General features: G+C 44.1%; 1 protein-coding gene across 3 annotated transcripts in view; it reads left to right on the top strand.

The window, feature by feature from the left end:
* Window positions 1-3788: 3788 nt before the first annotated feature.
* CXADR (CXADR cell adhesion molecule) overlaps window positions 3789-25156 on the top strand; it is a 125181-nt gene continuing 103813 nt past the window's right edge. For all 3 annotated transcript variants that reach the window (XM_073617066.1, XM_073617065.1, XM_073617064.1), the window contains exon 1: window positions 3789-3961. In XM_073617066.1, the coding sequence (XP_073473167.1) occupies window positions 3913-3961 (49 nt within the window). In that variant the 5' untranslated portion in view covers window positions 3789-3912. The remainder of the gene's footprint in view (window positions 3962-25156) is intronic.

Here is a 25156-nt window from a genome sequence, read left to right on the forward strand (position 1 = left end):
GGAGGTCACAGGGTCCAATAAACTTTGATGCCAGCATTCCAGTATAAAGGGAACCTGTGCCCAGAGGTACAACCTGAAATAAGAGGGTCCTGTGATGAGAAAACCTGATATAAGAGGGTGCTGTGATGGGGACACCCAATATAAGGGGATGCTGTGATGAGGACACCTATTATAAGGGGGTGCTGTGATGAGGACACCTGATATAAGAGGGTGCTGTGATGAGAAAACCTGATATAAGAGGGTGCTGTGATGGGGACACCTGATATAAGAGGGTGCTGTGATGGGGACACCTGATATAAGAGGGTGCTGTGATGGGGACACCTGATATAAGAGGGTGCTGTGATGGGGACACCTGATATAAGAGGGTGCTGTGATGGGGACACCTGATATAAGAGGGTGCTGTGATGAGGACACCTGATATAAGAGGGTGCTGTGATGGGGACACCTAATCTAAAGCCACGTACACACAAGCTGACTTTTTGACCGGATTAGTCTGACAGGCCGAGTCCGGCGGACAATTCGACCATGTGTGGGCTTCATCGGACCTGCAGCGGACGAATATCTGATGGACTTTAGATTTGGAACATGCTTCAAATCTTTCCGACGGACTTCAGTGTGGTCAAAAAATCCGCTTGTCTGTATGCTAGTCCGACAGACAAAAACCGACGCTAGGGCAGCTATTGGCTACTGGCTATCAACTTCCTTATTTTAGTCCGGTCGTACGTCATCACTTACGAATCTTTCAGACTTTGGTGTGATCGTGTGCAGGCAAATCCGGTCGTTAGAAAGTCCGTCGAAAGTCCGTCATAACTCCGGCGAAAGTCCGTCGGACCTTTGTTGTCAAAAAGTCCGACCGTGTGTACGCGGCATAAGAGGACGCTGTGATGGGACACCTGATATAAGAGGGTGCTGTGAGGGGACACCTGAAATAAGAGGGTGCTGTGATGTGGCACCTGATATAAGAGGGTGATGTGATGAGGACACCTGATATAAGAGGGTGCTGTGATGAGGACACCTGATATAAGAGGGTGCTGTGATTAGGACACCTGATATAAGAGGGTGCTGTGATGGGACCCCTGATATAAGAGGGTGCTGTGATGGGGACACCTGATATATGAGGATGCTGTGATGTGGCACCTGATTTAAGAGGGTGCTGTGATGGGACACCTGATATAAGAAGGTGCTGTGATGGGGACACCTGATATATGAGGGTGCTGTGATGTGGCACCTGATTTAAGAGGGTGCTGTGATGGGACACCTGATATAAGAAGGTGCTGTGATGGGACCCCTGATATAAGAGGGTGATGTGATGGGACCCCTGATATAAGAGGGTGCTGTGATGGGGACACCTGATATAAGAGGGTGCTGTGATTAGGACACCTGATATAAGAGGGTGCTGTGATGGGACACCTGATATAAGAAGGTGCTGTGATGGGACCCCTGATATAAGAGGGTGATGTGATGGGACCCCTGATATAAGAGGGTGATGTGATGGGACCCCTGATATAAGAGGGTGCTGTGATGGGGACACCTGATATAAGAGGGTGCTGTGATGGGACCCCTGATATAAGAGGGTGCTGTGATGGGACACCTGATATAAGAGGGTGCTGTGATGGGGACACCTGATATAAGAGGGTGTTGTGATGGGTACCCCTGATATAAGAGGGTGCTGTGATGAGGACACCTGATATAAGAGGGTGCTGTGAAGAGACCCCTGATATAAGAGGGTGCTGTGATGGGGACACCTGATATAAAAGGGTGCTGTGATGAGGACACCTGATATAAGAGGGTGCTGTGATGGGGACACCTGATATAAAAGGGTGCTGTGATGAGGACACCTGATATAAGAGGGTGCTGTGATCGGGACACCTGATATAAGAGGGTGCTGTGATGAGGACACCTGATATAAGAGGGTGCTGTGATGGGGACACCTGATATAAGAAAGTGCTGTGATGGGACCCCTGATATAAGAAAGTGCTGTGATGGGACCCCTGATATAAGAGGGTGCTGTGATGAGGACACCTGATATAAGAGGGTGCTGTGATGGGGACACCCAATATAAGAGGGTGCTGTGATGAGGACACCTGATATAAGAGGGTGCTGTGATGGTGGCACCTGATATAAGAGAGTGCTGTGATAGGGACACCTGATATACCCATTGAAGTGAATGGGCACCTCTGCAAAGCAATTCGGCAGCAGAGCTTTTTGGGCCCATTTAACCCTTTCTTCGGCTGCTAGCGGGGGTTAAAAGCACCCCTCGGCCATGCTGGGAGTGTGAAAGGGGTCTAAGATGTTTCTACAACTTGATTGGAGTCCACCTGTGGTAAATTCAGTTGATTGGACATGATTTGGAAAGGCACACACCTGTCTATAGAAGGTCCCACCGTTAACAGTGTATGTCAGAGCACAAACCAAGTCATGAAGTCCAAGGAATTGTTTGTAGACCCCTGAGAGAGGATTGTATCAAGGTACAGATCTGGGGAAGAGTACAAAAAAAATTGTGTAGCACTGAAGGTCTCAATGAGCACAGTGGCCTCCATTATTCATAAATGGAAGAAGTTTGGAACCACCAGGTCTCTTCCTAGAGCGGGCCGCCCAGCCAAACTGAGCGATCGGGGGAGAAGGGCCTTAAGGAGGTGACCAAGAACCTGATGGTCACTCTGACAGAGCTCCAGTGTTTCTCTGTGGAGAGAGGAGAACCTTCCAGAAGAACAACCATCTCTGCGGTACTCCACCAATCAGGTCTGTATGGTAGAGCGGCCAGATGGAAGCCACTCCTCAGTAAAAGGCACATGAGAGCCCACCTGGAGTTTGTCAAAAGGCACCTGAAGGACTCTCAGACCATGAGAAACAAAATTCTCTGGTCTGATAAAACAAAGTTTGAACTCTTTGGGCTGAATGGCAAGCGTCATGTCTGGAGGAAACCAGGCACCGCTCATCATCTGGCCAATACCATCCCTACAGTGAAGCATGGTGGTGGCAGCATCATGCTGTGGGGATGTTTTTTAGTGATAAGAACTGGGAGACTAGTCAGGATTGAGGGAAAGATGAATGCAGCAATGCACAGACATCCTTGATGAAAACCTGCTCCAGAGCACTCTGGACCTCAGACTGGGGCGAAGGTTTATCTTCCAACAGGACAACGACCCTAAGCACACAGCCAAGATAACAAAGGAGCGTCTACGGGACAACTCTGTGAATGTCCCTGAGTGGTCCAGCCAGAGCCCAGACTTGAACTCGATTGAACATCTCTGGAGAGATCTGAAGATGATGCAAAGGTGCTTCAACAAAGTATGGAGCAAAGGCTGTGATACTTATGTACATGGAAGGTTTTTTATTGTTAATAAATTTGCAAAGATTTCCAACAAACTTCTTTCGTGTTGTCATTATGGGGGATTGTTTGTAGAATTCTGAGGAAAATAATGAATGGAATCCATGTTGGAATAGGACTAACATAACAAAATGTGGAAAAGTGAAGCGCTGTGAATAATTTGTGGATGCACTGTATACTGACATAGAACACAAACATGACATTCGGACCTCTGTTACTGATTGGACCTCATTGAATTTTAATAACCCCTCTGTATTGATGTTCTGTAAGATTTGTGACCAGGGAACGTGTTCTTATTCCTGGAGAGAACAGAACTATGTGAGGACACAGAAGCCCAGTGGCGGTGTGGTGAGGTGTATAGAGGTGGGGGCGGGGCTCTCCGGGGACACACAGTGTGGTGGGGACACTGAGGAGGAGATCAGGTGACAGGTGTCCGTCCTCTCCTCCATTCTGGACAGGGGCGGAGGGGGCGTGCCCGCCCGGATGTGACGTCACCATTCACCTGCTGCTGGCTGGGCAGTGCTGGAGGGAAGGAGCGGATCGGAGGACGGCACACCCAGACACTGCGACCGGAGGCCGGGATGGCGCTGCGATACCTCACCGTCCTTCTCATTGTTCTGTGCTGCTGGGGTAAGTACACACACCTACCTGTCACCAGAGGAAGAGCCCCCTATACCCGGCTCACCCAACTTCTCATCACTTGTTACTGAAACTAGACGGCGCACCGCACTGTACAGAGGATGGGGGTCCCCATCATCTACACCGAGATCTGTGTGTATGGGGGGTGTATACAGATCGGAACTCTATACATTGTATCCTCTACTCCTCATAGAGACAAATGTATCATGTCTGTACATTACTACGAGAGAGAGAGAGAGAGAGACTGATTGTACAGCTAAGGAGATTACATTAAACATTTAAATTACCTCTCTTCCTCCAATTACAAAAAATATCTATATATCCCTCCTATAGCAACTTTATACATTTGATTGTAAACACACATGTATGTATATCCTGATTTCTGTGCCTAAGATCCCCCCCCCCCCATGTTGTTCCTGAACCTTTATATAAAAGATCTGTGAAGATCGATTGATTGGTGTGTCGAGTTGTATAGATGGGGGGATTGTACTGTATATAGGACCCTCACCTATAACATCCACAGCAACTTTATACACTTCTTCCTATAGTTGTTGTGATCTTTCCTCTATATATATATTCTATATGACTCCTGTAGATGTTTATAATGTCTATATAGATTGATAGAACTGTGTGAATCCCAATTGTATAGGTTGGGGGAATATATATATATATATATATATATATATATACACTCTCTTTATCTTGCTACCCATATCTTCTCTAAAACTGACCATAGCTTTACTGAGAACAATTTTATACACTTCTTGAGATTTTAAGCAATTTTCAGAAGACCTATATCTGTGTGTATATATGTGTTACAGGCAATGTGTGATACTGGGCATTCTATATGATTTATAATTTCACACATTACCTGTAATAAACAAAAAAAAATATATATATATATTCTAGTAACATACCTAAATGTTACATACAATGCCTAGGAAAAGGGAAAGTATATAGCAAGCATAATAAAAGAACATACATTTCATGCTTTGCCTAAAAAAAGCATTCTATAGATTGCCTAATTTCACAGATTGCTTTAATTGGGGGAAGCGTGTGTGTATATGTGTGTGTGTATATGTGTGTATATATATATATATATCTCTATCTATCATTTTCTCTCTCTCTCTCTCTGGTGATAAAGGTCTGTAGTCACTAGTCAGTGACCTCTCCAATAGCTCAGTGTGGTTGATTTACTAAAACTGGAAAGTGCAAAGTCTGGTGCAATTCTGTATAGAAACCAATCAGCTTTCAGGTTTTATTGTTATTGGCTTAATTAAACCAGCTGAAGATAGAAGCTGATTGGCTACCATGTACAGCTGCACCAGATTCTGAGCCCTCCAGTTTTAGTAAATCCCCCCCCCCCCCCCAGTATGTACAGGTCGGTCACTCTCTGCACACTCTTTTCACCAATAAAGTGACGTCCTCTTCTGGTCAGTGTGTTCTGCCATCCCTCCCTCCCTCTAATCCCTCCCGGGGTGAATTGGCTGTATAATTCTTCTATGAATCACTTCTCCTGGTCACCAGTAATGTGTGATCTCTGTGTAATCAGTTTTATGTTCTTGTATAGTATAATCATGTGATTTGTATCGGCTCTTCAGGCTGGTGCTTTGCATTGCACTTCCCCATCTGCATGGAAAGGTCTATATCCTTCATTTATGGATTTACTAGATCATATGGAAGTGTATATTATATATCTGTACGCAGTCATCTCCTAGTCAAACACTATGGAGGAAGTTATAAAAACTTTTTTTTTTGTTACTAGTACTGTATAACAATAATAATTGAGGAAGGGCATTGTCAAGCTGGTTACTTTGTGTGGATGTATATTTGTTTTGTTTTCTATAGGATTGTACACTGGGTGACCCCCACTCTTCTGGGCTGCTTCTAAACAGGACCCCCCCCTCCCCCGGGTCATAAAGTAGGGAAAATGTAAAAAAGCAAATATATAAACAGTATAATGTTTATGGATATTCAAAGGTTGGTTATGACATATTGCTGTCAAAGATGCCAAGATGCTATATGTGTTATATAATTGTGATATATATTTTTATTAGTTGAAGGGGAGTTTTCTAGGGGGAGAAGTAACATTTGGGGTGTGGGAAGAGTGTATTTCTGAATTTTAAGTTGCAGGTTTGTTTTCCTGTCCGATGGATCCGCACCCTCCCCACCATCCATGTGCTTTCTCTTTCTCACCAGTTAGGGATGTGGGGGGTTGCTGGGGGGGATGGGGACTGAGACCTGATCCCATTAAACAATAGAGAGGGTCTTCCCATGGAGGGGGGGGGGGGGGGGGGACGACACAGACGTTCAGCCCATCACTCCTTTCTCTTGTCTCTCCAATTTCCAGGAACAATTAGTTGTTGATTAGCTTTGGTTAGCATCAAAGCCAATTCCCTTTTTAGGAGGGGGTAAAAGAGACGTGCTATTGTCCTATTCCAGCATGGGTGAAGTGATGTGTGAATGTGAAGTTGGATGCAGTCAGTATAATATTGGGTCTGGTATAACCTGGAGAGCCCTTGTGGACAGATCCGATCCTCTCCACCAGCCCGGAACACGGGATTGTTTATCCAGCTCAATCTCTGTCATTTGGACACACATGTTTGATTATTCTTGGGGCTGCTGATCTAATCTGGTTCTACGGGATGAAGCTGGCATTAGCGGTGAAGCATGGCTCGTCTTTATAAAGAAACGCATGCTGTGTGCGGGATTAGTCTTCGTTTTATATATATTGGTGCCATGTGCTGGGCTGCTTTGTCTAGTTTGATGGCAGATTTGTATTTTTTGATTATTTCACTTTAAATGAGACGATTTATGATTGATGTGAATATGTACAGCAATCTATCGAGAGCTTTATCTGTGTAATTATTCCAAGTGGGCTTAAGCTGACCATGGAGGAGTGTTTTTGTTTAGCCAGCAGAAGCCCCCCCCCACCCCCACCACCACCTAATCTAGCCAATCAGTTTGTATCCTATTGGACAGACCCTTGCATAACATAGTTATTGGTAGATCTAAAGCCATACACTATACAATCTGATTGTGCAATCTTTGTAGAGTCTCCTTTACACTTACCAAAACTTTGTAATAGAAGACAAACATAAAACAGTCCATTGCCTTTGTATTATACCAGAAGGCCCTTGCACTACATAGTTGTCGGTAGATCTAAAGGAGATTGTATAGTGTATGGCAGGGCTTGACAAATTTGCTTTGAACCTAGGAGCCCCCCTCTTCTTCCCTTTTTTTTTTTTTTTTTTTTTTTCTTTTTTCTTTTTTCTTTTTCTTTTTTCTTTTTCTTTTTCTTCAAATAAAGCTTTTTCTACAACAAAACCCCTTCTCTTTTGTAGCTCCTATGACACCCTAGAGAATAAAATAGTGGTAGTGCCAATTTTTTATGGCGCATATTACTGCAGAGGTCTAGGAAACACAAAAGTTCAGCTAATTTTAAGGGACAAAAAAAATGTAATTACCCAAATTTTTGATAAAATATAAAAGCCAGGGTTGCACCGAGTAAATAGATATCGAACATGTCGAACTGTAAATTTTAATTAATTTAAACACCTATCACTTCTGGGTCAGCAACAAGACCCTCTGTGCCGGTGCCTGGGCCATAGATGAACAAGTGGAGCCCGAGATCCATACAGGCGGTGTCATTTGTATGTGTGCGCTGTAATCTGTTTTGTACATGGAGGGGGTGGCACACATGGGGTGTAGAAGCATTCAGATGGCAGCACTGTTGTCTGAATGCTTCTATCTGATAAGTGCCCGGCGCCCAGAACTACATGTCCCAGGCGTCTGGAGATTTGGAATTGTTCATCCCTGCGCCTGGTGCCAAAAGTAAATGGGCTGACAAAAGCCCAGGCGCCAGGATGCAATTTCTAGTTGGCATGGCAACCTGGCATCTCAGATTTGCTAAGCCCTGGTATATGGTCAGCCTTAGGCCCCTTTCACACTGAGGTGCTCAAAAACTGCACATAAAACGTCAGGTGCTTTTGCAGTGCTTTAGCGCCATTTTTTGTGGCGTTAGCAGTGCGCCTTTTTTAAGGTCATGTGACTGGTTGTAGGATCACTAAGAAGTTGTCCCTCTGGAATCGCTCCCTCTGTAGCGGAGGTGGTGAGATGTGGCTCCCATCACTAGCAACAGAGTTTCAACAGCGTTAAGGCCGGCGACAGAGGGACATCTCGCAGCATCTGGCTACACAGGGAGTGATTCTATAGAGACACACAGGCACCCTGTGAGAGATCCGCTCTCTGGAGATGTCTCTAGTATCAGGATCACCCCTTGGACTTCCCCCATAATGTACATCTCCATCCCTGACTTTGTCTTCTGGAGCGAGGAGGTGGAGGCCAAGAACATCCGTTTAGATTTCCATTGATGCAACAAAATGGAAAATGGCACAATACAATGACCTTAGTGTTAAGCTAACCGTATATATAGTCCACAATAACTACTGAAAGTCTATGGAGTAGTAGATCTAAATCCATCCAAGGATGTAGTCACAATGGATGAGGGAAGCCTCTTGTTAGGAGCAGAAGCCCTCTCCAGGATACATGAAAAAGAGAGATACAAAGGTGCCTCTAAGTGAGGACTATAAACAATTTATTCAATAAAAGAAGGGAATATACACTATATTATTATACAATATATGTGGAATAGTCAGAATACAAAGGTAGACGAACCAAGCCACCCCTAGCGCTTACGGTAGAGAACATCCAATATTAGAAAATAATATGGCAGCTACTATAATCACATTAAACCTTAAAAAACAATATGCTAAAATACAATCCAGCATTAGCAGCGCTCAAAATCCAAAAAGTCCATGATAAAAGCCACCCAAATATTCAAAGGAATTGTTTGAATTATTTTTCTTGTGAGTGCAACTTATAAGGAAGGAAATTGAATACATTTTGGGTTTTACGGAATTCCGCTATGTATGTGTGTTTCCTTGAGTGACACATAGATGGAAGGACCTGTGTTTGCTGCTCCGTGATTGGATCACCATACGGGCTTTCTATTACCATTCATCTGGTAAGTTCATGACCATAGGGGTGTTCATTTACGAGGTGTGGTGACGGTCGAAATTTAAGCTACAGATCGCATGGAAACACATGGATGAACTTTTATTTATTTTTCACATATAAATAAGTCCTTTGAATATTTGGATGGCTTTTATCATGGACTTTTTGGATTTTGAGCACTGCTAATGCTGGATTGTATTTTAGCATATTGGTTTTTTAATATATACACTATATTACCAAAAGTATTGTGACACCTGCCTTTACACACACATGAAGGTTAATGGCGTCCGTAGGGTTCCATATTGGGTTGGCCCACAGCTTCAGCTCTTCTGGGAAGGCTATTCACAAGGTTTAGGAATGTGTCTATGGGTATGTTTGACCATTCTTCCAGCAGAGCATTTGTGAGATCAATCACTGATGTGGACAAGAAGGCCTGGCTCACATTCATCCCAAAGGTGTTCTATCAGGTTGAGGTCAGGACTCTGTGCAGGCCAGTCAAGTTCCTCCACCCCAAACTCATTCATCTGTGTCTTTATGGAGAAAGAAAAGACATGTAGTTGAATACACTTTCAGTCTAAATTTACGAGGAAAGATTATTTTATATATACAATACATTTTATAACCGAAAAAAAAACCCAGTGGTGTTTAAATACTAGAGGTGTACCGAAACCGACAGTTTTTAAAAATATGTTTATATTTTTATATATAATTGTATTCAAATGAATATGAACTTGACAGCCATTATTGGCACTTTTTTTTTTTTTTTTTTTTTTTTTTTAGCACAAGAAAAGCTCAAGAAAAATGTATCCATTTAAATTCTATGTATGTCTGCACATTGGTCCATTGGGCTTCCATTGTGGTGTTAAAAATCCTGCTTGCTGCATTTGTGGTCAGTTAAAAAAAAAAAAAATACACACAAAAAATGCACCTCCCAGTTCAAATGCATTGAAAACACGGCAACAATGCATCATTAACGCACCCGTTCTGTTTTATGAGTCACATGACCTATGAAAAACACACCAAAATCTTTTATGGCAAATTTGTATGCGTATTCGGTGCCATTATCAGCACTTTTTTTTTTTTTTTTTTGTTTTCCTTATCGACCAAAAGCCGATAACACCATTTTCAGCCCGGTGGCCGAAATTTCGGTGCATCTCTTAGGCTGCATTCACACATTTGCCGCTATTCTGCCTGTGATTTTAAAGCGCTGATGTGTGAATGACAAACCGCGGGACTCACATTTTGAGATGCCATTCATTTGAATGATGCCTAAAATCGCTTTGCGGGTCTGCCGCGATTGTCACTCGATAAATCACGCTGCAATCTTGGCAACCCGCATGTCGCCCCAAAAAAGTTCAGGAGCTACTTTTGGGCGACATGCTTTATGCAATGCGGGTTGCTGAAATTGAAGCGTGATTTATCGCGGCTAACCGCACCACCATTTAAACAAATGGCATCTCAAATGTGAGTCTGCGATTTGTCATGCACACATCGGCGCTTTCAAATCGCAGGCAGAATCATGGAAAATCTGCCCACGATTCAAGACACTGAAGTGTGAATCCAGCCTTAAATACCACCGAAAAAAAACATAAATATTTGATATGGGCAGTGTTGCATGACCGTGCAATTGTCAGTGTGACATGCGCTAAAACCTGAAAATTGGCCTGGCCAGGAAGGGGGTAAAAGTGTCCCGTACTGAAACAGTTAATGGAAACCTTTTCTAAAGGAATCTGGAGGCTGTCGGTGTTGACCTATTCTTTCATAATGCTGGTTTCCTAGCTAACCTAAGATCTATAAACTAACCCCAGATGGTGTCCAGTGCAGGGATTGAACCCAGGACCCCCGCACTTTGAAGTGACAGAAATGTTTTTTCATTTTCTATCTTCTGATTGGTTGTAATCGGTCTTAGCTGACATTGCAGAGGCGAGGTTTGTTTACTGAAGGCACAGATAGGAGGCTGCCTGTCACTGGATATATACAATTCTCTGTATGCTGCCTGTGAACAATCATTGTGAAGCGGCGGTCTTGTCTTTTGTTGAGCCTCTGGGGTTTTTCATGCTGCAGAAAGCTTCATTTTTAAAAAATTTTATGCTAAAGGTAAAGCAGTCCACCTGTTGGCGTAGTTTGTGGTGTTGCTGGGCTGTAGAACATGGAGCTTGTGGGGAAGTTGATGACTTGTGTAGTGTGGGCTGGGGGCGCCCTTTGTACTCCTGTAGTTATAGTTATCTTCCGGGAGAAGGAATCTGTTGACTTTCAATCAGCAGCACACCAATACTCGCTGAGCCTTCTTATCTGTGCTCAGCTACATTCATGGCAACCATGAAACCAAGGTGCTGTCCGCTTATTTATATACATACAATGCTTTGATAGTGTCTGCCAAGAATGTGGAAAGAGCTGCACTTCTAAGGGGATGTTCCTGGTAGAAACTATCTTCAGATGCTAATGAGCCCATCCTCCGTGTTCACTCCCGCTGTTGCTGATGAATATAATGGCTGTTGCGTGGGGTTTTTTGTTTTCATAGTGGAACTTCAACACATTGTGTACCCTGTCCTGTGGACGTTCTTCAACAATAGGTCTCTGAGGCTTTGTTCCTGGTGGTTGGTGGGAATGGTTAGCAGATACTGGGACTTTTAATGACTTTTAAGTTTAGGGTTTACATATTTACAACTATTTTTTAACTTTTTGAGACACATCAAGAAGTTAGATGGTCAGAAGTCATGTAGACATGTCCCAACTTTCAAAATACCTCTCATACAGAAGACCTTTCTTCCAGACCTATCCATTAGGATGGTTTGGACATGTGTAGGTCTTTCTCCAGATCTGCACATTACAATAGGTTGGACATGCATATCTTCAGATCTGCATATTAGGATGGGTTGGACGGACGTCAGACCTTTCCCCATACCTATCCATTAGGATGTGTTGGACATGCGTAGATCTTTCTCCAGGCCTGCACAATACAATAGGTTGGGCATGCATAAGATATTTCTCCAGAGCTGCACATTGGGATGAGTTGGACGTACATCAGACCTTTTCCCAGAGATGCACATGGATAGGATGGATTGGGCTTGTGTATGGACTTGTGTATCTCTATAGACAACTCTGGGGCTGCTTCTCATAGAGAGATTATGGCCATCAACTGCAAAAATTGATTCTCCTTTAAAAGCTTGGCAGACAGTACTGTAGTCTGGTTGAGGTATGCGTAAAGATGAGCTCTGGGGATCATTTCACTTTAACTTATACTGGACCAGATTGGATAAAGTGATTTCTCCATATGCCACAACCGTATACCTGCTGGGTATGCAATCTATTGTAGTAGCATTCATTGCATACAATAAGTTGAAGCTTCCAGAGGGCTAGAAGCAACTTTTCTTCGACCAGAAAGAAAACATTGGGTGCTCCCATCCCTTCGACACTCAGAAACCTCATCCTACCTTCTTATGCTATTTTACCGGTTTTGTTGGGTTCTCACCAGAAAACTTGCTTGCCCAGGTAATGCAGTGGTGTTCGGTTGCCACAACCTGGGTTTCCCTGCTGTGGAGCCGACTGACTCAAACTGGTTTTACAGCTGGACACCAGCAATGTGTGGCCAGGTCCATAAGAACAGTTTCATTAGAGGGGAAGAGAGAAAGTGATGCTAAATCTACACTATAGATAGTTCCTGGTGTACAGCCGCAGCCTCTGACAGCCTGTCATTAATTTGTAGGCTGTTTGCCATGGCCGTATGCCATCATCCGTGACCCCCAGGCACAGAAAGAAACTGAATTCTTGCAATGTATTCTCAAATGTATCTGTGTTTAAAAGAGAAGTATGTTGTATTTTTTTTTTTTTTTCTTTTTTAAGTTTAATATTCATACTTGCCTAGGTGGATCCAGCATCAGACTGATGCAGCTGTCCCCCGGTGTCTCTGCACTGAGAACCGAGCCACCGAACACCGCCGACGGCTTGGTTCTCACTCCTCCCTGAGCGGAGAGATGCTGCCTGTCAGTCAGCATCTCTCCTGCTCTGATCCTCCACGCTCATTGGTGCGATGAGCTGTGGAAGGGTGGGGAGCGGCTGTCTCAGCGGCACACTGAGACTGCCATCAGTCAAGGCAGCTGGCGGATCCAGACTTCAAAAGTTGGGATGACGTGGTACCTGGACGGATAGCAGTGATGTCAGCGGACTTCAGACCGCTCTCTGCTGAAAATGGGTCACAGGAGTGCAAAACGAATTTCACTCCTGTGACCCAGAGGACAAGCCCAGCCTAAAAAGCTCAGGCTGGACTTCTTTTTAAGGGCTGTACACAGGGCGAATATCGGCTAAGACAATAGAAACCAGCTGACATTCAGCCTGTGTGTACAGAAGTCGGCCAATGGCTGAGAGCGCTGACCGGCGTGTTCTGGCCGGTGACCCCGTCCCCCCCATTAGAACCCAATAGCTCAGAAGGGGAGATTGCTGTACTAGCATCAGTTTATTAGTACAGTGGCTATTCCTGAGCTCTTCAGTTTTTGATTCATTCAGCCCGCTGGGTGTATCAGGCTTTACAGTGCATTACACGGTTTACTTTTTAAAAACTTTTATGAAAGTGTCAAAATGACACTTCATTCAACTGTGTGCTCTGCAGTGTGTTTCTACGTGGTGCATTAACTTGCAGTGCGTTGAATCTACAGGTGCCGGTGGATAATCCGGGGGGTAGGGCCATTCTGTCACTGGACGCTGCAAAGGCGTTTGACAGTGTGGAGTGGCCCTACCTCTTGGAAATACTGGAGAGATTTGGAGTGGGGAATAGATTTATAGTGTGGGTAAAGGTGCTTTATTCTAAGCCTAAAGCCAGACTGCGTATTAACAATAACCCCTCCTCTTCATTTGAGTTATATAGAGGCACCCGACAGGGATGCCCATTGTCACCATTACTGTTCGCCCTGGCGGTAGAGCCTCTGGCCTTATTGATCCGCAATTCACCAGAGGTGGTAGGGTTCCGCAGAGGCCAGAGGGAAGAAAAGATATCTTTATATGCAGATGATGCGCTTATATATTTAGGCGATACAGCTGCCTCATTGCGAACAGTGATGGAGATAATAGGGGATTTTGGAAGCTTTTCAGGCTTTAACATCAACTGGTCAAAATCAACTTTAATGCCCATAGATCAGCTGAAGGAACAGCTACCAGAGGGGGCGGAACAAATAGTTATAGTCAACAGCTTTAAATATTTGGGAGTGATGGTATCCCCAGATCCGGCTGAGTATTTTCAGCTAAATCTGGGTCCATTGTTGGTTAGACAGAAAGTGAAATGTAACAGCTGGTGTAAGCTTCCACTATCAGTAATAGGATGGGCAAATTTCATAAAAATGGTATGGGCTCCGCAGCAACTCTATATCTTCCATAACTCACCAATGTGGATTTCAAACAAATGGTTCAAGCAAATCGACACATTGATGAGGGAACTAATATGGAAAAAAAAGGTAGCTAAGATCAGTTTAGCCACATTGCAATATGGAAAGGATAGAGGAGGACTGGCAGTACCCCATTCCAAAATGTATTTTTTGGCCTCACAGCTACAGCAGATGGCAGAGTGGGGGCGGGAAGGAAATGAGGACCCTATATGTAAATTGGTGACCATATCAGACCCCGCATTAAAGGCGGCCTCCCATATGGAGATGGATTTGCCAAGCATGAATGGTTCAGAACCTACGAGCATCCTTCTCAAAAGGGTATGGGGGGAGATCCGGAAAGCGCTGAAAATAATGGGTGTACTCCCATTTACTCCGATATGGCACAATAAAAGATACCCAGAGGTACAAGAATTGCAAGGTTTTACCCCCTGGAAAGAAAGGGGGATCTGGTTCTTTGCACAACTTTATGAGGGAGAGGTGCTAAAGACATATGAACAACTATGTAGGGAATTTCAGTTAAACCCCAGGAGCTTCTATCAATATCTCCAACTCCGTCATGCGTTGCAGGCACAACAAACAACGCTCACTCTGACAGTATCAACATCATCTTTGTTGAGAGAAGTTCTTGTAGCAGACACCACAACTTGCAGTGGGTTGCGCGATTTGAAAAATACATACAAGAAATTTGATGCAACGGCCACCACTGCACGTGTATGGTGTGTACAGCACATTGCATGGATTGTGTGTAGCTAGATGCAGCACAGTAGACAACAGTGTGAACAAAGAACGATGTAAATTGCATCTTTGTGTGCACACGCGGGTGCCCCTGCATAAACCTGTATTCTGTATATTTTCCTCTTCGGTTCTCCGATAATCCATGCATTGTCCTGGTAGATGATTTAATTAGCTCGCAGCTAAAGAAATAACTGGAGCTTTGCTGATTTGCCATAGCAGAGTGAACAACAGAGGCGATTAGATCCCTATCATGTGAGCCTCTTGCTGCAATTTTATGCTCTGGCTCTTCCCATTTGCTGGCTTGTAACACATGATTGCCAGAAATAATTACCGTTTCCCTTCTAGGTACTGACCGATTTTCGTCTGATCTCTGTGACCTGCTCAGTAAGCGCCATGCCGTACAAATTGATGCTGAACACAGGCTTTATGAGTTTACATCAGAGGGTCATGTCGCTGAGATGGAGTTATTTTATTACCTCGATTTTTCACTTCACAGCATTGTTTATCTTAAATGAATATCTTGTAGCTTTGGAATATTTTTATTTTTGTGCATTGGACCGTTGAACCGTGCATTGAACCGCCTCCTAATCATTTTATATATAATTTTTTTTTTTTTTTTTTTTATACTCACACTAAACTTGGGCTTTAAAGTGGTTGAGGAGCCTGACTGCATGAAGGTAAAAATCCTTCAGTATGCAGCTCCCCCCCTGCAACCTCCCCTAATATTTGCCTGATCCCAATCCAGTGGTGTTCATTAAAAGTGACTGCTGTCCCGGCTCTCTGCCATTTACTCCTTCTGTGGCCAATCACAGCTAGTAAGGATGGAGCGGGGCCGAACCCTGTTCTGTGTCTTATGGACACGCCGGGCTCGAGAGTAAGCACACATGAGTGCCCCATAGCAATTGGCTTGATATGGGGCAGGAGGGAGGAGCCCAGAGTGCCAGTGGGGGACCCACGAAGAGGAAGATCTTGGTTGCTCTGTGCAAAACGATTACACAGAGCAGGTAAGTATAACCTGTGTTTGTTTACAACAAAAAAAAACAAAAAAAAAACAAAAAAAAAGTAAAAGTAAGGCTTTAGTATAACTTCAATGGCTCCAGTACAGTTGGGTTCTTAGGGCTCATTCACACCGGTTGCTGAAGCCCAAAGTCTATAGATGGGCTGTGTATTTATGCAGCTTGAGTGTGTGCTCTGGGTCGCTCGCCCACACCTGCACGTCTGTCAAATGTAGATAAGCAGCTTTGTCCATGCAGTCACTGCCACCCCATATACTGACATGGGACACCTGCACGCAGCTGGTGGCTCAAGCTGTATAAACACACAACCCATTCCTGGCCTATGGGCCTTAACGCCTTTGTGAATAAGCCCTAACACAAGAATGCAGATCACGAGTTGTCTTCACTCACTGCATGCTGTTTCCAGGTCAGTGGCTCAGGAATTGTTAATGCCATTTTCAAGATGACATTTGCAATGGTTTCTTTTGGGCCCTTTTCATACTGCCACGTCTTGAAAGTCGTGCAATTTTAGGGTAAACTTGAGGTCTATGGATCTGAACTTGCAAGTCGGACCAAAGTAGTACAGGGACTACTTTGAAGTTGCGCAGATATGAATGGTTGTCATTGGGAATCATGGGGTACGACTTGTCATGTGACTCTGATGTCCAAAGTCGCAGGAAAAGTGACACAAGTGTGAAAGGGGCCTTAAAGGACTGCTGTACCCCAAAGCAAGAAAAAATAGGACTGCTACTAACATTACATTATGCCTGTCAGTGGGTTTTTGAAAAAGACAGTCAATTTACTACCACTTTAAAATGAAGTTCTCCAGCGGCGGGCTGTCACCACTGACAGAGCTTCCATCTTCACCTGTTCTTCCTTCCGAGTTCACATGTTCCGTCCGTTTGAATGGCTGAGCCGCGATGACATCACTTCTGTGGATGCACATGAGAGCCACTATCGTGGCACAGAGCTTTGAATGTTAATTAATCCACCTTGTATGGTAATACTCTCCACTGGTTCTAGCTCTAGTGACTTATTCTTCGTTTTTCTTGCATTTTGTTTACCTGCTAAAGAGCTTTTCCCTCACTTCCTATAAGGACAGAAAGTGAGAGGGGCAGAAATAACTGACTTATAATATAATAAGAGCGAATGAGGATGAGAGCCCCTGTCATGTTTTCATTGTGTCCATGCCCCCCCCCCCCCCCCCCCCCACACACACACTTTCTGTCCCCGTCACCCAAATGCCGCATACACACAGCCGGACTAGCGAACAGTCTAAACTCCGTCTGCATTTCCGACGGAGAGATTTAGAACATGTTCTATATCCTGAGTCCGTCGGAAATGCAGACAGAAAAAGTCCGATGGGGCATACACACGATCGGAATGTCCGACCGAAAGCTCCCATCGGACTTTTTCTGTTGGGAAGTCCGGCCGTGTGTATGCGGCATAACAGACACACAGAGGAGCATAGATATCAGCTGGCTGTTACATGACATTCCTTCCCTCTCACTCTCTCTCTCCTATAGATTGGAGATAAATGTCACCCAAATGACCTTGCAGTTCCTAGTTTAAGCACTGGGCATTGCATTGTAATGTCAGCGAGCCATATTTGTGTCTATTCACAATAGCTTAAAGGGATTGTAAAGGCGGCAGGTTTTGTACCTTAATGCATTCTATGCATTAAGATAAAAAAATCTTCTGTGTATAGCAGACCCCTATAGCCCCCTTAATACTTACCTGAGCCCCATCTCTGTCCAGTGATATGCAGGAGTGCCTCTGCTGTCCAGGGCTCTCCCTCCTGATACACAGCACAGCAGTGGCCCTATTGACTCCTGCTGCTGTCAATCAAAGTCTGTTAGCCAATCAGGAGAGAGAGGATGGGGCGAAACGCGGCTCTGCCTGAATGGACACACAGAGCTGCGGCTTGGGTGCCCTGTAGCAAGCTGCTTGCTGTGGGGGCACTTAAAAGGAGGGCGGGGGCCAGGAGTGCCGGCGAGGCACCCAAGAAGAGGAGGATCTGGGCTGCTCTGTGCAAACCCATTTCACAGAGTGGGTAAGTATGACATGTTTGTTATTTTTAAAGAAAAAAAATCACTTTAAGAATTTTAGGAATGTTATATAGATGTTGAGGTTGAAAAAAGTCATCAAGTCCAACCTGTGTGTATTACTTTATGTTTATATTCCATTGTATATCACTGTATGTTGTGGTCGTTAGTGTAAGTTCACCTTACAGAAAAATCTGTAAGGTGAACTTACACTGAACCCCCGCCTCACCCCCCGGTCCTGCTGACCTGGACCGCAGCAATCTCCCGTTCTGATCCCTGGTATATCTGCATCATTAGGCCGGGACTTAGAAATCCCCTCAGCTGAATGTCCAAAAGGTACCTAGTCAGGAGGGACGTCTCAGAGCATTCTAATTGGTTGGCGTCATATGGGCGGCGCCAACCAATCGGAAGCTGCATAGCCCACCCTGTCAGCTGGGAAGACGACACGTGGATGCTAAGGGGAATTCTAAGCTGGGGAGATAGCTGTGGTCCAGGACTGGGGGTTGAGGAGGGGGTCCTGTGTAGGTTTATCTAACAGATTTTTCTGTAGAGGTAATCTTACCCTTTTAACCACTTAAGCCCGGACGATTTGGCTGGCCAAAGACCAGAACACTTTTTGCGATTCGGCCTGCGTCGATTTAACTGACGGTTGCGCGACGTGGTTCCCAAACAAAATTGACGTTCTTTTTTTCCCCACAAATAGAGCTTTCTTTTGGTGGTATTTGATTACCTCGGCAGTTTTTATTTTTTGTGCTATAAACAAAAAAATAGCGACAATTTTGAAAAAAAGGCTTTTTTTTTTTTTTTTTTTTTTTTTTGGTGTTTGCCATAATAAATATCCCCCCAAAAATTATAAAAAAAAAATTTTTTTTCCTCAGTTTAGGCCAATACGAATTCTTCTACATTTTGGTAAAAAAAAAATCGCAATAAGCATGATTGGTTTGCGCAAAAGTTATAGCGTCTACAAAATAGGGGATAGTTTTATGGCATTTAAATTACATTGTTTTTTTTTTTTTTTTTACTAGTAATGGCGGCAATCAGTGATTTTTATCGTGACTGCGACATTATGGCAGACAGATCGGACATGTTTTGGCGCTATTTTGGGACCATTCATACAGTGATCAGTGCAATTAAAAATGCATTGATTACTGTGTAAATGTGACTGGCAGTGAAGGGGTTAACCACTAGGTGGCGCTGTAGGGGTTAAGTGTGTCCTAGGGAGTGATTCTGAACTGTGGGGGGGGCGGGCTGTGTGTGATTACAGGGATCGGTGATCAGTGTCATCAGGCAGAACGGGGAAATGCTTGTCTACATCAGCATTTCCCCGTTCTTCCTCTCCGTGAGACGATTGCGGGTATCCCTGCGGACATCGAGTCCACGGGACCCGCGATCACACTCGTGGAGCTAGCGGCGGGCGCTCGTGCGTCTGCAAGCCGCTTCTTAAAGGGCAACATACTGGTACATGATTCTGCCTGTATGTGCCCTTCTGCAGCAGTATATGTGCGTGATGCGGTCGGAAATTGGTTAAGGTACCTATCAGTTTTTTTTTAATTATCGATGCTCTACGCTGAAACCACTGCTTATGGAAGAGAATTCCACATCCTTACTGCTCTAATAGTAAAGAACCCTCTACGCAGTTTAAAGGTTAAACTGTTTCTCTTCTAATTTTAGTGAATGGCCACGTGTCTTTTTAAATTCCCTTGCGCGGAGGCGTTTTATCCCTATTGTGGGGTCACCAGTACGGTATTTGTATATTGAAATCATATCCCCTGTCAAGCCTCTCTTCTCCAGAGTGTTAATGAAATTCAGTGCTCGCAGTCTTTCCCCGTAGCTGAGATCCTCCAGTCCCTTTATTAGCTTTGTTGCCCTTCTCTGGGCCCTCTCCAGCACATCCCTTCTGAGGACTGGTGCCCAGAACTGGACAGGATACTCCAGATGCGGCCGGACCAGAGTCTTGTAGAGTGGAAGAATTCTCATTTTATCTCTGGATTGAATCCCTTTTTTAAAGTGGTTGTAAACCTGTTTTAAAAAATCCTAAAACCCTGCAAGACAAAGGCATAAGGAGCTAGTATGCATAGCATACTAGCTCATTGTGAATTACTTACCTGAGATGGAAGCCCCCGCAGCAGTCCTCGTTCACCGCTCCGGCGGCCGACATCTCCCGGGGGGGGGGGGTATCGAGGCTCCAGCACTGTAATTGGCCGGAGCTGTGATGACGTCACTCCCAGGCATGTGCGTGGGAGCCGCAGGTAACGGCACAGTACAACTGCAGCAATGACATGTACGTGCCATTGCTTCAGTTTGCGTAAGTGCGCATGTGCCGATGACGTCGGCACATGCAAATACAGGGATATCTCCTAAACCATTGATGGTGAACCTTGGCACCCCAGATGTTTTGGAACTACATTTCCCATGATGCTCATGCACTCTGCAGTGTACTTGAGCATCATGGGAAATGTAATTCCAAAACATCTGGGGTGCCAAGGTTCACCATCACTGTCCTAAACCGTGTGGGTTTAGGAGATATCCAGTGTAGCTACAGGTAAGCCAAATTATAGGCTTGCCTGTAGTATAAAATGGTTGTTAAGGGTTTACAACCACTTTAATGCATGCCAATATTCTGTTGGCTTTGCTAGCAGCCGCCTGGCATTGCATGCCATTGCTGAGCCTGTCCTCTACTAAGAACCTAGCCAGTTTTCAATCCATGTACTCACCCTATGGTCCATGACTACAGAACTTAGTTTATACCGTAAATGTTTAACCACCTGGTATCCGCGCTATAGCCGAATGACGGCTACAGCGCGGACCTACATTCCCGGGAGGACGTCATATGACGTCCTCCCCTGTGCACGCTCCAGGGCGCGCGCCGGGCGCGTTGTGATCACCGAGTCACTGAGACTCGGCTGATCACCGATCTGTGTAAGGGGCCGGTCCCGGCCCCTTACCATGTGATCAGCTGTCAGCCAATGACAGCTGATCACATGATGTAAACAAAAGATCGGTAATCGTTTTTTTTTTTTACTCACGCTGACAGCGCGAGTAGAAAAAAAAGCCGATCACCGGATCGGATGTGAGGGACATCAGTCCCCAAGTGGAAGAGGCACATCTGCCTCATCAGTACCCAATAAAAGTGCCACCTAATAGTGCCCACAGTGCCACCTAACAGTGCCCACAGTGCCACCTAACAGTGCCCACAGTGCCACCTAACAGTGCCCACAGTGCCACCTAACAGTGCCCACAGTGCCACCTAACAGTGCCCACAGTGCCACCTAACAGTGCCCACAGTGCCACCTAACAGTGCCCACAGTGCCACCTATCAGTGCCCACAAGTGCCACCTATCAGTGCCCACCTGTAGTGCCACCTATCAGTGCCCACAAGTGCCACCTATCAATGCCCACCTGTAGTGCCACCTATCAATGCCCACCTGTAGTGCCAATCAGTGCCACCTGCCAGTGCTGCCCATCACTGCCACCCATCAGTGCCCATCACTGCCACCCATCAGTGCCCATCACTGCCGCCTATCAGTGCCCATCACTGCCGCCTCATCAGCGTACATCAATGAAGGAGAAAAATTACCCGTTTAAAATTTTTTAAAACAAAATATAAAAAAATAAACTTTTTTTTAAAAAAAAAATCAGTTTTTAAAATTTTTTTAATAAAAAGTAAAAACCGCAGAGGTGATCAAATACCACCAAAAGAAAGCTCTATTTGTGGTGAAAAAATGATAAAAATTTCATTTGGGTACAGTGTTGTATGACCGCGCAATTGTCATTCAAAGTGCGTCAGCGCCGAAAGCTGAAAATTGGTCTGGATACGAGGGGGGTTTAAGTGCCCGGTAAGCAAGTGGTTAAAGGGAACTGTATTGAATGCCTTTGCAAAATCCAGATACACCACGTCTACAGACCTTTATCTAGATGGCAACTCGCCTCCTCATAGAAGGTTAATAGGTTGGTTTGGCAAGAATGATTCTTCATGAATCCAGGCTGATTGCTGCTAATCATATTGGTTTTATTGCTAAGATCTTGTATATAGTCCCTTATCTCCTCCAAGAGCTTGCAAATAATTGATGTTATGATGTAACTGGTCTATAGTTCACAGGGATATATCTTGGCCCTTTTTTAAATATTGGTGCTACATTAGTTTTTCTCCAATCAGCTGGTACCATTCCAGTCAGCAGACTGTTCGTAAAAATTAGCAACAATAGTCTGACAATAACTTGACTGAGTTTCTTAAGGATCCTCGGGTGAAAGCCAACTGGTCCCAGTGACTTATTAATGTTAAGTTTCTCGAATCTACCGTATTTCTAATTCTATCCTCTGTTAACCATGAGGGTGCTTCCTGTGTCGTGTCATGAGGATAAATCCAAAACCTGCGTCATCTCTCCATCTTTTGTCACCAGATTGCCTTCATCATTCTTTATGGGGCCAATATGTTCTTTTCTTGGGGGTTTTCCTTGTGTGTGTATGTGTGTGTGTATGTGTGTATATATATATATATATATATATATATATATATATATATATATATATATATATATATAAAATGTGCCTTTCGTGTTCTATCTTAGCCGCCCTGATTACACGCTTTACACCAGGACTTTTATTAGCTCTTTTAAATTTATTTCCCATTGGGATGCACCAGCCAATACCTTTTTTATTCAATATGCTCTTAAAGCACTCCCATTTTTCCTCCATGTTCTTGGTTCCTAGGATTTTATCCCATCTAATATCTTCTAGCAAGGAGCGCAGTTTAGGGAAGGTTGGCTCTTTTTAAAATTCAGTGTCTTGGTATTCCCTTCGTGTTTCCTATTTGTGTGAATGTGAACGTTTTTACAAACGTTTTTGCTTCTAAACACATGTAACTAAAAGCACTTTACAGACCTTTACATGCATTTTTATTTTTTTTAAACCAACTCTTCTGGCAAGATCCTGTGCAGATATCAGTATTTTATTACACCCGTGTACATGAGCCCCTAAATGTGTTCTGGTAATGGTAATTCAGGTTGGAATGACCTCATTGAAATCCAGGAGGATCTTATCAGCGGCATTGTGCTGGGGAAATGGTTATCATCACACTGTCTGTTCTGGACAGTCAGCGGGTTCCTCTTCCACTTTCCTCTTCTGTTTCCTGTGAAGCTCAGCCCATCAGTATGCTGCTGGGGCAAACTGTGCAAAGGTGTTGTGTGCAGAATTTTTTTTATACTCCAATTGAAAGTGCAACGAAACACAGAAACTTGCAGAACTATTTGCCTCTTTCCCAAAAGTTCAGTGTAGTAGTATGAGGTCAGTATTGGATAACAAAATCACTGCTATTGGACACTGTAGTTTAGTCTGGCAGCATTCTTCACCTCTCAGCATTTAGGCAAAAGCAGAATACACACATACCAAAAATCAGCCGGTTCAGCATTAACCTGACAACTTTAGGTACGTGTGTACCTCTGTCTAACAGACGCTGATGTAACGACTGGCTTATCTCAAAAAGGCATGCTGGAAAACCAACATAACACCACCCAGCTGTCTGGAAACACAGGTTTAACATTTTTTAGATGGTCTGATCCTCTAAAGCAGGGGTCCCGAAAGGGTAACTCCACTTTCATGGGAAAAAGATTAGCAAATAAAATAAAATCTATCATTTACAATCTCTACACAAGTCATATTTTAAATTGAACATTATTTAAAATTACCTTTCCTTTTCAGTCTGCAGTGCTGTAATTCCCTGTAAAATACAATGCGATATGGTAGCCTGGAGGCGTTCTGTACACAGATTGTTTACAGAACGCTCCCCCGAAATGTCCTTTCCTGCTTGTGTGATTTGACTTACTGATTTTTCCAGAAGTCTGCAAACCAGATTTTGAGCATCCTCTGCAACAACATTTTTCATTTTTGGTGAGATACTGCCAAAGGCAAATCATGTCTAAAGGGATGCAGACCCTGCCACTTTCCTCAGAGTCCTGCTTGTGCAGCAGCTAATAATTATAAAATCACTTCCATTAGATTCACTTAGCACATGGGCACAGACAAGGACTGCTATTCCTTCAGAAACAAAATGTAGGTGTGACGGCCCGCCTGGTATCCCGCCAGGGTGCTTCTGCCAAGATACAGCTTCCTCAGCTATTGAACCAGGTATTATAGCTGAGCATTGCACCCAAGAACTAGACGACACTAGCTTAGGTGCAAACTGGAACTGACTTTATTGTAAATTCACACAGAATAAATACCACTCAATCAGATCAGAGTTTGATCACATTATGCTAAACAATCCAAATTTTTAAACTGTAATATCAATACATTGAACAGTACATCTAATTAACAGCTAACATAAATACTAAGCTAATGATTTAACAGCAAATAACTAACAGTGATCTAATTAACAGTAAGCAGCCAGGCATCCAAACTTTGGGTCAGGGAGTGTCCACCCAAGACAATCCAGCACCAAGCCCACAGATATAGAGAGTACATTACACATTCTGTCTGTCAGGTGTTTGGCTTTCACTTGTGTAATCTGTCCACTACAAAAGTCCTCATAAGGCAAAACTCATACAATGTTCTAGAAGTCTGAAAAAGTGAAATTTATCTTCATAGATGTCTTGAGGGAGATTGAGTATTTCTGTTCCAAATGGAGGAGCCTCTCCAACCCAGTCTGCAGGAGGGCCATCTGTACAAGATTAATATTACACCTTTCCATCCACTCCAGAAGGGACGCTTGTTTTCAGAGAAGTAATCCAAGCCTCGCTCTCAGCATTCATCATGTTGTCCATCATTATAGAACGATCTACTCTCTATGGGATCAGAGGCTCAACTGAGCTCTTTACCGTGCTGTGACTGGGAAAAGCTCATAAAATTCCAAAGGGCCATAATCGGTGGGTAGAAGGCTAGCCCCTGTCCCGGTTGGGTTTGTCACAGTAGGAATCTGCAAAAGAGTTTGGTAAAATCCCTGCTATGTACAAGATCACTCAGAAGGGAATATTTTTTTTTTTTTTTCCTAAACAAAAATGCTGACTATGACCCTAAGAACACCAC

The sequence above is a fragment of the Aquarana catesbeiana genome, linkage group LG02, assembly GCF_042186555.1.
Source record: "Aquarana catesbeiana isolate 2022-GZ linkage group LG02, ASM4218655v1, whole genome shotgun sequence".
Lineage (NCBI taxonomy): Eukaryota > Metazoa > Chordata > Amphibia > Anura > Ranidae > Aquarana > Aquarana catesbeiana.